The sequence below is a fragment of the Achroia grisella genome, unplaced genomic scaffold (genome assembly GCF_030625045.1).
Source record: "Achroia grisella isolate CSIRO2021 unplaced genomic scaffold, CSIRO_AGI_Agris_v1 utg918, whole genome shotgun sequence".
Lineage (NCBI taxonomy): Eukaryota > Metazoa > Arthropoda > Insecta > Lepidoptera > Pyralidae > Achroia > Achroia grisella.
In genome coordinates this window covers 167,946-180,125 of record NW_026713067.1, presented here as the reverse complement: position 1 = coordinate 180,125, position 12,180 = coordinate 167,946, and the positions used below count along the sequence as shown (strand labels likewise).

The 12,180-nt window shown below is 32.7% G+C and overlaps 1 protein-coding gene across 1 annotated transcript; it reads right to left on the bottom strand.

Moving 5' to 3' along the window:
* Window positions 1–1,172: 1,172 nt before the first annotated feature.
* On the bottom strand, window positions 1,173–9,284 carry LOC131854003 (uncharacterized). Its single transcript, XM_059205126.1, has 16 exons — window positions 9,175–9,284; window positions 8,953–9,043; window positions 8,237–8,410; window positions 7,640–7,760; window positions 7,156–7,278; window positions 6,868–7,031; window positions 6,306–6,417; window positions 5,685–5,794; window positions 5,124–5,221; window positions 4,398–4,701; window positions 4,053–4,133; window positions 3,589–3,745; window positions 3,193–3,330; window positions 2,647–2,751; window positions 1,894–1,973; window positions 1,173–1,286 (listed from the first exon to the last, which is right to left on the bottom strand). Exons 1-16 carry the CDS (start codon window positions 9,246–9,248, stop codon window positions 1,257–1,259), a joined length of 1,962 nt encoding a protein of 653 aa, XP_059061109.1. The 5' UTR covers window positions 9,249–9,284; the 3' UTR covers window positions 1,173–1,256.
* Window positions 9,285–12,180: the final 2,896 nt, after the last annotated feature.

The following is a 12,180-nucleotide window of genomic DNA, read 5'->3' as shown; positions in this document are numbered from 1 at the left end:
AATCCAGGAAAATACAGCACAAATATTTTTTCATTAATAAACGAATAATTATATTGAAATACTAATTGCAACCGATGTAAAAGTTAACGGAAACTAGACTGGCATCAAAATGCTATTACTGAGTATATTAAAATAATTAGACTATATACAAAACTTATAAGAACTATATAATATAATATTTCAAGAGATATATTTTTGGCAGAGTTACTATTTTTTGTAGATTATTTTATTTATTTGTAGGTATATAAATATAAGTGTGTATAATTAAGTGAGAATTATTTTGAAATTTATGTTAAGTTGTTTTGTTATATATCTTCTTAATCAATCTAGAAATAGTAGAATTATACTCACGACGAATAATAAGTAAATTTAATATTTAAAGTATTTCACTACTACTAACGCCATCTATCGTTGATTACGACAACTAAGCGTTAGGGTTGTACAACTGCTCAGTGCCGCCCCAAAGGGCCTATTTCCGTCCACGTGCCGATAACCATACGATATGACAACGACAATACTGCGATATAATAGCGATGTCATCGCAACATCATAATATCGGATTATTGACACGGCACACAGGAAATTACCTCCTCTAAGGATAGGGAGTACTTTTATACTCGAATTCGTAATGATATCCTATATATTTGAGAAATAATAATAAACTAGGGAATAGCCACGACTTCGTATGGATGTATTTTTTTATGTAATTGAAATGGTGAATAAGCTCACAGCCCACCTAATGGTAAGCAGTAGCCATCAACTATATACGTGAACAGCGTGTTTTATCACCTACATAAAAAACCAGATTCCCCTTAGAATTGCCATTTCAGTAAAATAAGATAGCATGCTTCTTATTTGTTTATGCCTCTTATTTGACGGCCTCGGTGGTCTAGTGGTTTAACACACCGGCTTACTTCCGTTAATCGCGTGTTCGAGGGTCGATGTAAAAGTTAAGTCGGTTTATTTGTGGCTGGTATACACGTACGAGAATAATTATACATATATAGGTACAGGAAATAATCGATATTCCTGGGAATATCGTTATCATTATTATATACGTATAAAGTATATATAATAATATGCATGTAAATAATATGGAAAGAAACACAAAGTAAATTTATACAATAGTATAATTTATTAACATTATCAAACATAACTCATTTTCACTTATAACTAAAATCGAACCGGTAATTCTTCAAACATTTTCAAACCAAAAAAATAAAATAAACAATATAAATAAACTTTTAAAATAAAATTCAATCTGAATCCGATAGCGCGATACTGTCCTGCAAAATAAACATTGATTATTCCTTTACAATTCTAAATTACGTTCTTATAGTTCATATTCAACCCAATATGTGATATAATACATTAATATAAATAACAATAATAATTAATAATATTATTATGAATTATAATTCAAAAGTTTTTAATGATACAAAAAGAACCAGACAGCAGAGCGATCTGAAAAGCAGAGATGCCTTACTAATATTATTATTATTATTATAAATATAAAAATGAATTTGTTCTTGATGCCTTAACGGCTAAAACCAATCAATTGCATTAAATTACAAGAATAATAACCAACGCACAGCGTTTCTAGTCACAAACTAATCAGAGCTTCTACTTACTATGGGAGCTTAACTAAATGTTAGAAATACTTGATATTCTTGTCTTGTAAATAAATACGTAATAATCAGAAAACACCCCATACCAATTCAATCATAATCAACAATATATACAAATGTTTATACAGTGCGAGGAACAACACGCTATTATCGAAAGTAAGGTGTCCTAATTCACTGTACGACCAAAGCATATTTAATATGACTTCCAATACAGATTTTTTATAGATAATGATTTTATTTTCAGATGTTAATTTTGTGTACTCACTTCAAATTCTCCAATGAATATGTCGGAGTCATCAGACGGAGGCGGGTGTTCTACAATGTCCACGGCAGTTATTTGCGGTCCTACATAGGTATAAAAAACAAATGCCACAAGGACTTGTAAATATATTATTTCAATTCTATGGTTGAGAGTGATTCTAGGTAAATAATAAAATAGGAAAATACCTTTTTTGTTATATCTATTACTATGTAATATTATGTTATCTGTGCTATTACTAAAAACTCATAGTGTGGTGATTATTATACCTTATTATACCTCATTTCATCTATTTCAATTAGCTTACTTTGTAAACAATTTTTCAGTTATAGGGTACAGATTAGGCAGCGAAATTATTAGGATAAGAGGCAGGACATCTTAATCCTCTGGCATTCCAGAGGATTAAGATGTCATGCCTCTTATGCAAATATGCAAAGCATAAGTGGTATCGAAGATGTCACATGATAACGTGATGTCCATGGTACTGTTCATGTACATAGCCGACAGTTACCTCTGACCATCAGGTGAGGCATCACCATATTTGCCATTTCAATTACCTATAAAAGCATATATTAGCTACGCAAGTTCAATAAAATTTGCGATCACCCACGTCTTTGTTCCTAGAAATTGTGAATATTTGTGACCACAGGCACCCAAAACAATATTAAACTAATTTCTGTATAAATTAGGGATAACATTAAGTTCGAGAGAGAATTTATATAATTAATAATAATATTCTGTATTTATAGATATACCTACCCATCGGTATACACTCCATGGGTTCAAACAGATCCATGGAAATGAGGTCGAGGGGCGGGGACGGAGCTGGCGGCGGCAGGGCACAGCTAGACGATATCCTTACACCTTTAAAATAATAATAAATAACATCTCACGACAATTCACACTGCGCCATCAAGACCTAAGCTTATGAGTACTAGATAACTGATATAAAGACTTGATATACTTTATTTTTTTAATACGTACATAATATACGTAGAACAACACGCAGATCAATAAAAACAATCACACTCATGACAAATGTTGATACCGTGCGAGGAATTGAACCATCCGCGACCATCGCGTAAGGCGGTGTGCTAATAAGCTAGGCCAACGAGGCAGTCAATGAAATTAATGAAGTATTTTAGTATCCCATTCTATTAATCAAAAAAAATATATATATAGAAGAGGCCATTTTTATTAAAAAATATTTATAGACAACTGCATTATCAGCATATGCAGATCTGCGAAGTGCAGCAGGCAGAATATAATATCGAACAGATAATCTCGATGTCACAGATTACATACCTGATTTTAGTACTGAATCGTGGAAATCAACAGATGGGGCGGTCGTCCGGAGTGGATCCAAGTCTGTCAATGCACTGGAGGATGCTGAGATTGAAAAGTCGGCTTCACCTGTACACGGTTCTAGTTTCACTGGACCTACTGTAAAGGAGAGAATAGTAATATATTTATAAAAAAATCATAACGAGAGTGATAATGACATAAAACTCATATGTAGCGTAAAAATAATAGTTTTTGGAATAGAAATATTTTTATCCCAAAAGTTAAATAATTTCGTAGGTAATAATAATAAGCTTATAAAAAAGACCACATATATATAATTTTACATATTCGCATTCGTATATTCCTAGTACTTAATCTTATATGTTTCATATATCGTATATCTTATATGTTTCATACCGTCAGTAGAAAGAGCGGTGTGGTATGCGTGATGTGGCTCCTCGACGGCGAGATGCAGTCTACCACCAGATTGGAACCTGGGTACCACTGTCGCGACCACCGGAACTCTTATTTGCACAGCACCAGCTACTTCTGGATCAACTGTGGTATCTCCTTCCTGTTCACAAATATTGGTATTGTATCTTCGTGCCACGATGTAGCACCCCCACTAGTTTTTTTAGAAATAATTTTTGTAGTGCTTACTTAGGTTACACGGGAAAATTTTGTTATTAATATATTAAGAAATTTCTTAATTATATCAAAGTACTAGCGGACCTAGAAAACGTTGTTTTTCCATATTAAGTATTTTTGGATAGCTTCTGTAATCACCCAAGAGTATAAAAAGTAGCAGTATTTTCTATTTTTTATTTAATAAAAAATAGGTTAAGCCATTAACATAGATGAGATCACACAGAAATGCGTACCTTTACTGAGGAATTATCTTCATTATTCAGTACTATTTTTCCACCGACCCTTAAATCCTTCGCTGTAGCCGGTACCAACATCTATTAAACATCCAAATATGTATTAAACGCAAAGTAGGACAAATAAAATCAAAAGAATACACAAAACACTTAGATACGTTATAGTTTTGTTACTTCTTTTTTGTTGAAATTAATTGACTAGATCTTGATTGCTATTCTTTTAAAAGACAAAACATAACTAGATATATAAAACTGAACATTTCATCAATAGAAACAAGGTTCCTTGTTTTCAAAATCTCAATAATCTAGTAAACTCTAAAAGCTTTACTCGGTATAGATAAGTACCTGTTTCCCACCAGGAAGCTTCGTATCAATCACTTTAACCAAAACCGGAGTGCTGTTTTCAGGTTTGAGTAAAGCAAATGGTGTTTGCCTGGTGGCTAGAGCAACTCCCATATGATACGTTTTTATAGGATCCACAATCACACCATTGCCTGTAGAACTCCATGCAGCATCATTCCAAACATCACCAGATTCAGACAGAGGTTTGGAAAATTCCCAAGGTTTCCATGTGGAAGTGGACGGACCTCCGACTGCCGGTAAATAAGGGCCTACAGAGGAAGTGACTTCACATTGGTCAGGTGGTGATCTAGACAATAATGTAAATAATGTTATTAACTAAAAATAAAAATAATTTCATAAGCTAAAGTAAATAAAACTAAACCAATGTTAAAATTAACTTACTGCTTTTACTAATTAACTGTCTTAGATCAAAAAAGATTTAATTTATCAAAAAGGATTAATAAACTATGATCCTTACATGATAAATCTCGACTAATATGTGAGGTTATATGGCGAAAGAATATGATGTGACTCTACTCCTTTCTATTATTTATCTCTTGAATATCGTAAGAAGTGACTACAAAAACAAATCACAAATAATTGAAAAAAAATACACGAACCAATTGAAGCCCTGTAACAAGCGCCAAATACTACTTTTATATAAGCTTTATAATACAGCTATCGATAGTAATGTATTTAAACATAAAAGATAAATAATATTTGCTTTACCTAGTAGAATCCGACTGATTCTCGGTATTCAAGGGCGGGGGATATGTAGCACTTCTATTTTGAGGAGCAATGGTGAAGCAGTCATCATCAGGATGTGCCTAAATAAATAGTACGTATATCGCATACAGATCTACATACACGAAGGATAAATATTTAATATTCTATTATAATAAGGATAAGGAACAACTTTGTGATTCTCCAAACCAGGTCACATTATATTATTTAATGTTGTTATGCATTATGATCCCTCGCCATTTGGTCTGAATTAAAAATAAAAACAAAAACGAGTGTATTCTCACGTATAGGCATTACGTCCACCAATATGACAACAAGTCTAATTTAGGAAGATTGATTAAAATAATTTGTTGGTAAGCGGTTACTGAAGAATATGAACTTGCTGTACTAAGGTCATGTAACAAATATTGTATACACTCTAGACTGTGTAACTGTGAATTTATTCAACACCTATTTTTGTCACACTTCACTTTAAATCACTAATCACTTTAAAAAAATTTAAGGGACAATATTACTACAATTTATTTGTATAAATAGCATTTTCACCTTATTTTTGTGGCAAACAAGATTTGATTGCTGGTTGAATCCTTTAAGGCAGATGTTACAACGATACGGCCGTGCGTTGGTGTGAGTGAATAGATGATTGCGCAAGTTTCCTGACAATAAAATGAAAATTCTTCACAGTGTTTCTAACTATTTGATGTCTAGTGAAGAAAATTAAAAATTGTATCTTTTATTGTAATTAAAATAGCAAACGATCTACCTGATGGTAAGTGGTAACCATCGCCTATATATGGGACGTACAGCGATCGACCGTGATCCATCCTGAAGAATTACGATGTCATATCTCCGTACCCAGTAGTTTCATTGCTTTATCTCCCCTTATAGGGAATATATAAATAAATAATATAATATAATAATGAATATAAGGAAACTATTAATTCTTCAACGGAAACACGTCTTAGAAAGCACGCTTGGCGACTGAAGTAGACGATACAGAGGCAGGCAACTTTGTATAAATAACATAGTATCGTAAATATGATGTAATGACTTGTCATTGTCACTATAATATTTACTAGTAATTTAACATACATACTTAAATTTGGTAAACTTGAAAGACTAAATAATATAAATATGATTAAAATCATTAAAAATACTAGAGGTAACCTTTCTGGTGGAAGCCTTTAGGACAAATATGACACCTGTAGGGTTTTTCATCAGAATGAGTCTTGCGATGAGAGATGAGGGTAGAGACTCGATTGAAAGTCTTATTGCATACCTGAATATTAGGAACATGTATAAGTATAGTTGACAATACTTCTAAATACACCATCTACAATTACAGTCGTAAAGTTATATTATTATTTAATTTTACATATTCTTAGCCTCGATGATTTCGTTGACACACCGCTTTACTTCCCACGGTCTCGGATTCGATTGCTCGTAAAATATAAACATTGTGCCATGCGAGGAATCGAACCCGCGACCATCGGCAGTAAATCGGTGTGCTAAACCGCTAGACCACGAGGCTGTCAATTGTGATTGTTTTCTCTGTATATCACGTGCGCTTTTACGAAAAAATAAGTATTACTATCAGTTCTATAGTCCCTATAATAATTATATTTAGCTTGGGACTAGATTGCGTGAATTCTCGACGGTAATTATTTACAAACCATAAGGTGGTTAAGAAATATATAAAATAATACAGAAAATCTTTGAGCACACCAACCTCACAAGCATAAGGTCTTTCAGCAGAATGTATGGCACGATGCTGACTGAGGGTGGACAGTTGACGGAAACTCTTGCCACAGGCGCTGCAGTGGAAGTTCCTCTCGTCAGTATGCGTTGGAAGGTGACGCATTAGAGTATACTGGTGTTGAAACTCTCGACTACCTGCAGGACAATTTTCTTTAATTTTTTATGTAACTGGAATGATAAAAAAAAATTATGGCCCACCAGATGGTGGTAACCGTCGTCTATATATACAAAAGCTAAGTTCAGGTAAAACTCAACTTACACATTCCACACTCCCACAACTTGACAGTACGACCGTGTCTCTTCACGTACTTGACAAAATGAAATCTGGAGCGAGGATCTGCCTTGTCCACCTTAAATGGACCTTGACCGTTTTTGCCACGATCTGTAATGGATTGATGGATTACATAATACAAAAGTAACTTAGAAATTGTTATATATTTATATATATAACAATTTCTAAGCGTATATTCTGGGGCACCTGTATTATTACAGGATGCGCCAGAACTTACCGCTGAGCGGAAACGGGGTGACAGGTTTGACAGCTTTGAAAATTGTGGGCATTTAAGAAAAATCTAGAAATTTGGTCAAATTGTAACCATTTTTCGGTTATTGTGGTTAATTTTTAATAATTTGGTCATTAAAATTTTAGAACTGTAACCCTAAATAACATTTCTAGAACCATAGTGAAAACTAATGACACAATATATACCTAATATGGTATACTAGATTGCTGAATAACATACCGGTTCCTGAATTAGCTGGGGTCGTAGAAGTAACAAGCTGGGGATCACTACCGGGTTTCTTAGCGAACGTTATGCCGTTACGATTGGTGGTTTGAAATGAACTCGACGTATCAGCTTCCATCTGAAAGAAAAGATTTTGTTAAAAAATATTGTAAAAAATGTAATGAATAAAGTTATTATTATTACTTAAAAACTCAAAATTTTCAAATAACCCAAAATTAAAATATTATACTAAACTCTATGGGCAGTCACAGCTGTTTTATCTTTACAGTGCATTTTTACTTTTAAAATAATTTCTTTTATATAAAATTTCTTACATTTACATACATAGAAATAATTGGTCAAATAGGTGCTGTCATATTTCAGCTTTTAGCAGCCATACCAATTACTAACTAAGAAGTATGGCAGATCGACCTCCACGCGGTACTCTCATGAAAACCTTTGTGATGTGAAAAAAATTGTGGTTAATCTGTAGTGCAAGTTTGCCAGCCCATTCACAAACTTGACTTCCTTTTTAACATTGTCCATTTGTTTTTTATGGATTGCTATGATAATCATTATACCATATTAATTAAAATAAAGAATTCAATGTAATACCTTTATATCATTCTTCAACTCCTTTTCTAAGTGTTTTGAGAAATTGGCCTGTTCGAGGCTAAACGGTGGTCCAGACACGAAAGAGGCAATAATTCCATCTTCTTCAGTCCATGCAAATCTCGCCGTATTCTCCGGAAAGAAACCATCGCGGAAGAGAGAACGGGAAACATCCAACTGGTAAAAAGGGACGGCTGTATATTATGTACGAGTACATCCATATTTTTTGTCAGTTCACACAGCTCGCTAGTCCCACGCTTAGGCGAACTTGTGGCATGAGTACTAGACAGCTAATACAAATACAATAAATAAATAGATACATTTTTTTGTTGTAAACAAATGTTGTAACACAATATACATAGCAAATACTCAGACAATCATAGATAGGTACTCAGGAATACAAATGTTTGTACCGTACGAGGAATCGAACCCACTACCATCAGAAGAAAGGCGGCATGCTAAACCGCTAGACTACGCCGTCAAATATATGTATTATGTCTTTTATGACTGTATGAATATACTGCGGGAATAGCCCATCTTTATGTTAGAAAATTAAGAAACTATTTACAAACGAACTAAAAATCTGATACTTTTGTGAAAATATAGACATTTCATTAAAGTCGTTTTATTTTATAAATTACGTAAATCAGTAATGTACTTCAATAAATATCTAAATATCGGAAAAACATCACTATTAATTAAAACAATGTGAAACATACATCACTTGTGGCAGTAGTAGACAGAAGTGGCTCGTTACGATATCCCAAATCCTTTTTGTCAAACTTGTCACTCAGACACACTTCGCGGATGCTAAAACACAACGACCGATAAAACTTCACATAAATATAAAATAAAACACAACCGTCCAGACAACGGAAAATATATAAATCAATATGGCGGAGATTTAAACTTTTTTCACAAAATAATGGAAGATCGTGAACCTTATTATCTCGTCGCCCGGTCTCATGAAAGTGCTCTCTGGTATTTCTTTTATTTCCTCGTCGGAAAACATCATTTATTTTTGCAATATTCAATTATTTTTTGTAACAAATAAACCTCGGCGATGCCGTCAAACTCGTTTATTTTACTCCGAATTTCTATTGTTATTTTTGTTTCTATGACGATGCGCGTTCTAAATTTGAAATAATATTTTCTAAATTATTTTTAATAGCAATTATAGGATGTGCCTGTACTAGCATGTGTCACTAAGCTATATGACCTCTTTTGAACTTTATGCATGTCAGTGAACCTTTGCCTCAATGAATTGTTTTTATTTTTTTTTTATTTGGAAATTTAAAAATTATAAATTTTAAGAGAAATTCCAAGATTAATATACTTTTTTTAACCTTGATTATTATGTTTACCCATAGTTATGAAGTCTTTATCGTCACTATCAGAAGTGGAAACTTATTCAAGATATGTGAAGGCTTATTATTATTATCGATGTTGAAGATATTTTTTTTAAATTCCCTTTTTTTCTTATTACCTTATTATTAGGTATTGCTCAAATATATTGTATTTATGTTATGTGATGTTACGTCTGAGTCTGAGATGTGAGCCTAAACTGACTTAAATGATTCTTTATAACGAATATTTTATTGTCTTATAAAAAAAGAAGTCGGATTTACGAAAAAAACAGTTTAATATTAGAATTATACTGGTAGACGGGTAGGAATCTGCAATTTTTTTATATTTTCCACAAAGAGGGTACCAATTGAAAGAGAAAATATCTCAGAGAATGTCAGGAGTGGTTTGTTACAACGTCTAAGTGGCTTTGAATGCTGCTCATTTCGTTACAGGCCCACTCGAATCTCTCAAGAATGCTTCACCCAAGTATTGGTGGAGAGCGAAATAATGTAGACTTGGAGTCAATGTGGTAATGCCACTTGTAAAATTAAATATATGTATGACTGTATACATATGTACAGATAACACTAGCAGCCAGTAATAATAATATAATATCTCAGAACAATTCACAGAACGCCATAGCCATGAGCTAAGCAGAGCTTGTGTATTGGTATGTATTATCTTATCTGTAGTATTGGGTACTAGACAACTGATATAAATGCATACATAATATACATAGAAAACAAGAAAATGTTAAAAGTAGCAAGGAATAAAAAATGCTTAAATGTCTTTATGTTTCGTTAAAAAAAAATACCACTTTATTTGGAAGTCATATCCGTAGTGTTGTTCAAGTCGACGGTTACCATTTATCGGCTGGTGGGCCGTCGCGTCAGCTTGTTCATTCAGATTACATAAAAGAAAACAAGCTTTAGTCACGTGATCAAATTCGTATGTAAAGTTCAAAGCTTGTTTTCAGATGTTCTCTTTGTTACTTTGTGACAAAATACACTGAGAGTATATATCATTTCATTATTGTATCTATGCACTCTCAAAGTTCATTGGTAGAGAATGCTAACACGAGAGTTTATACCTGTTATTGAGTAATTATTTAAAAGAAAAGTCTATTCAAAAACGCAACACACAAGTTTTTGCTCATTCTTCTTATGATGAGTCTGCGTTCTGATAGAATAAAAAATACTAGTATTGAAATGTTTTTGTATTTCGTTGTTAGTGCTTCATTTATATTTATCGCCGGTAGCAATCAAGCATACGGCCTATCTAATGGTTAACAGTTACTGATGGTAACATCTAAAAATAGATACTTGTATTTTTAGTGTCGATTTCTATAATAGTTTTATTATGGTATCCCAATAACCAAAGAAATAGCGATTCAACACAGATTTGAACTCGTCAAACGTTGTCGGATGCCGTTTAATTGCACGCACTTGCGTTCAAGGTATGTCTTTGACATAGAGGCGTGTATGATTTGATTGAAATACCTCTAGCACTTCTCTCGAACGATCGTGTAAGTAATTGTCACCGAATACTGGCAGGAATTTATCGATTAATGTTAGTTAGTCATGACGCACACATTCATGCACTGTTTCAGTTTAGTATACAGAGAGGGAAACCAAGTAGGTATAGTTATGTAAGTGAGATACTTGGAGGTACAAATTAAATACGTAAAAAATTTAAAATAAATAAAGCACAAAATGAAAAACGAAAATGTTAAACTAAAAAAAAAACAAGATGTTCCCAAGTATGATACTACTTTTGAAGGTAGCCTAAAAGGCGTAAATCGAATATCCAAAATCCAAAGGCTTAAGGCGTAACAAGCAAAGTAAAGAAATAGTGCTAAAATAAACAAAAATATTTTCCTCTTAACACAAATATAAGATATAAATATTATTGTTTTTTTTTTAAATTCGAATAATAAATTTTTGTTTTTATCAACGCCATCTAGTATATATGTATGAAGCAAAGTCTATTAGTATTTGCGCCATCTATTACAAAATTGGAAACTATTATAAATAATTTTATTTTGCAGTAAAGCGCCATCTATCAATGTTGTAGTATATTATTAATTCCAGGAACGGAAACTCACGACGACTAGAGCAAAAAAACAAAAGTTGTTTGTATAAATCCCTAGATGGCGGTACGTACAGTTTGTATTACAACGAATATCGCTAGTTCTGCAGAAAATGGCTAGAGGGCGCAAAATATATTCTTTTTTAATGTCGACATAATACATAATTATAATATATTCATTAATTACAATTAAAGGAATTATTTAAACACATAAGAGTATGCATTCCCTGCTGTAGAGCATTTTATACGTATTACGATAGGAACATAATTTATCATATTAAAGTATGTAATGTTAAATTTGTAAAAGCAAGAATATCGTCTTTTGTTTACTTAGGTATTTAGTTAGGTACTAGGATAGTTCATTGATTGGTAATCGTACCTACAGAAGCACACTGTAACTGAAGCGGAAAATAATGTTTATAAAATAAATTTACACGAATATGAATATTTTATATTAAGAAGAAATAGAAAATGCAAATAGTTTACGGTAGGCTACGGTAACCATTTACCAT

Bases quoted from the DNA above. Each gene is read 5' to 3' on its own strand.
- LOC131854003 (XM_059205126.1), bottom strand. From the start codon at position 9,248: ATGATGTTTTCCGACGAGGAAATAAAAGAAATACCAGAGAGCACTTTC. The intron at 7,279-7,639 runs GTATGTTATTCA...AATCCATTACAG, and splicing joins CCCAGCTAATTCAGGAACCG to ATCGTGGCAAAAACGGTCAA. The intron at 4,702-5,123 runs GTAAAGCAAATA...ATTATTGTCTAG, and splicing joins AATCAGTCGGATTCTACTAG to ATCACCACCTGACCAATGTG.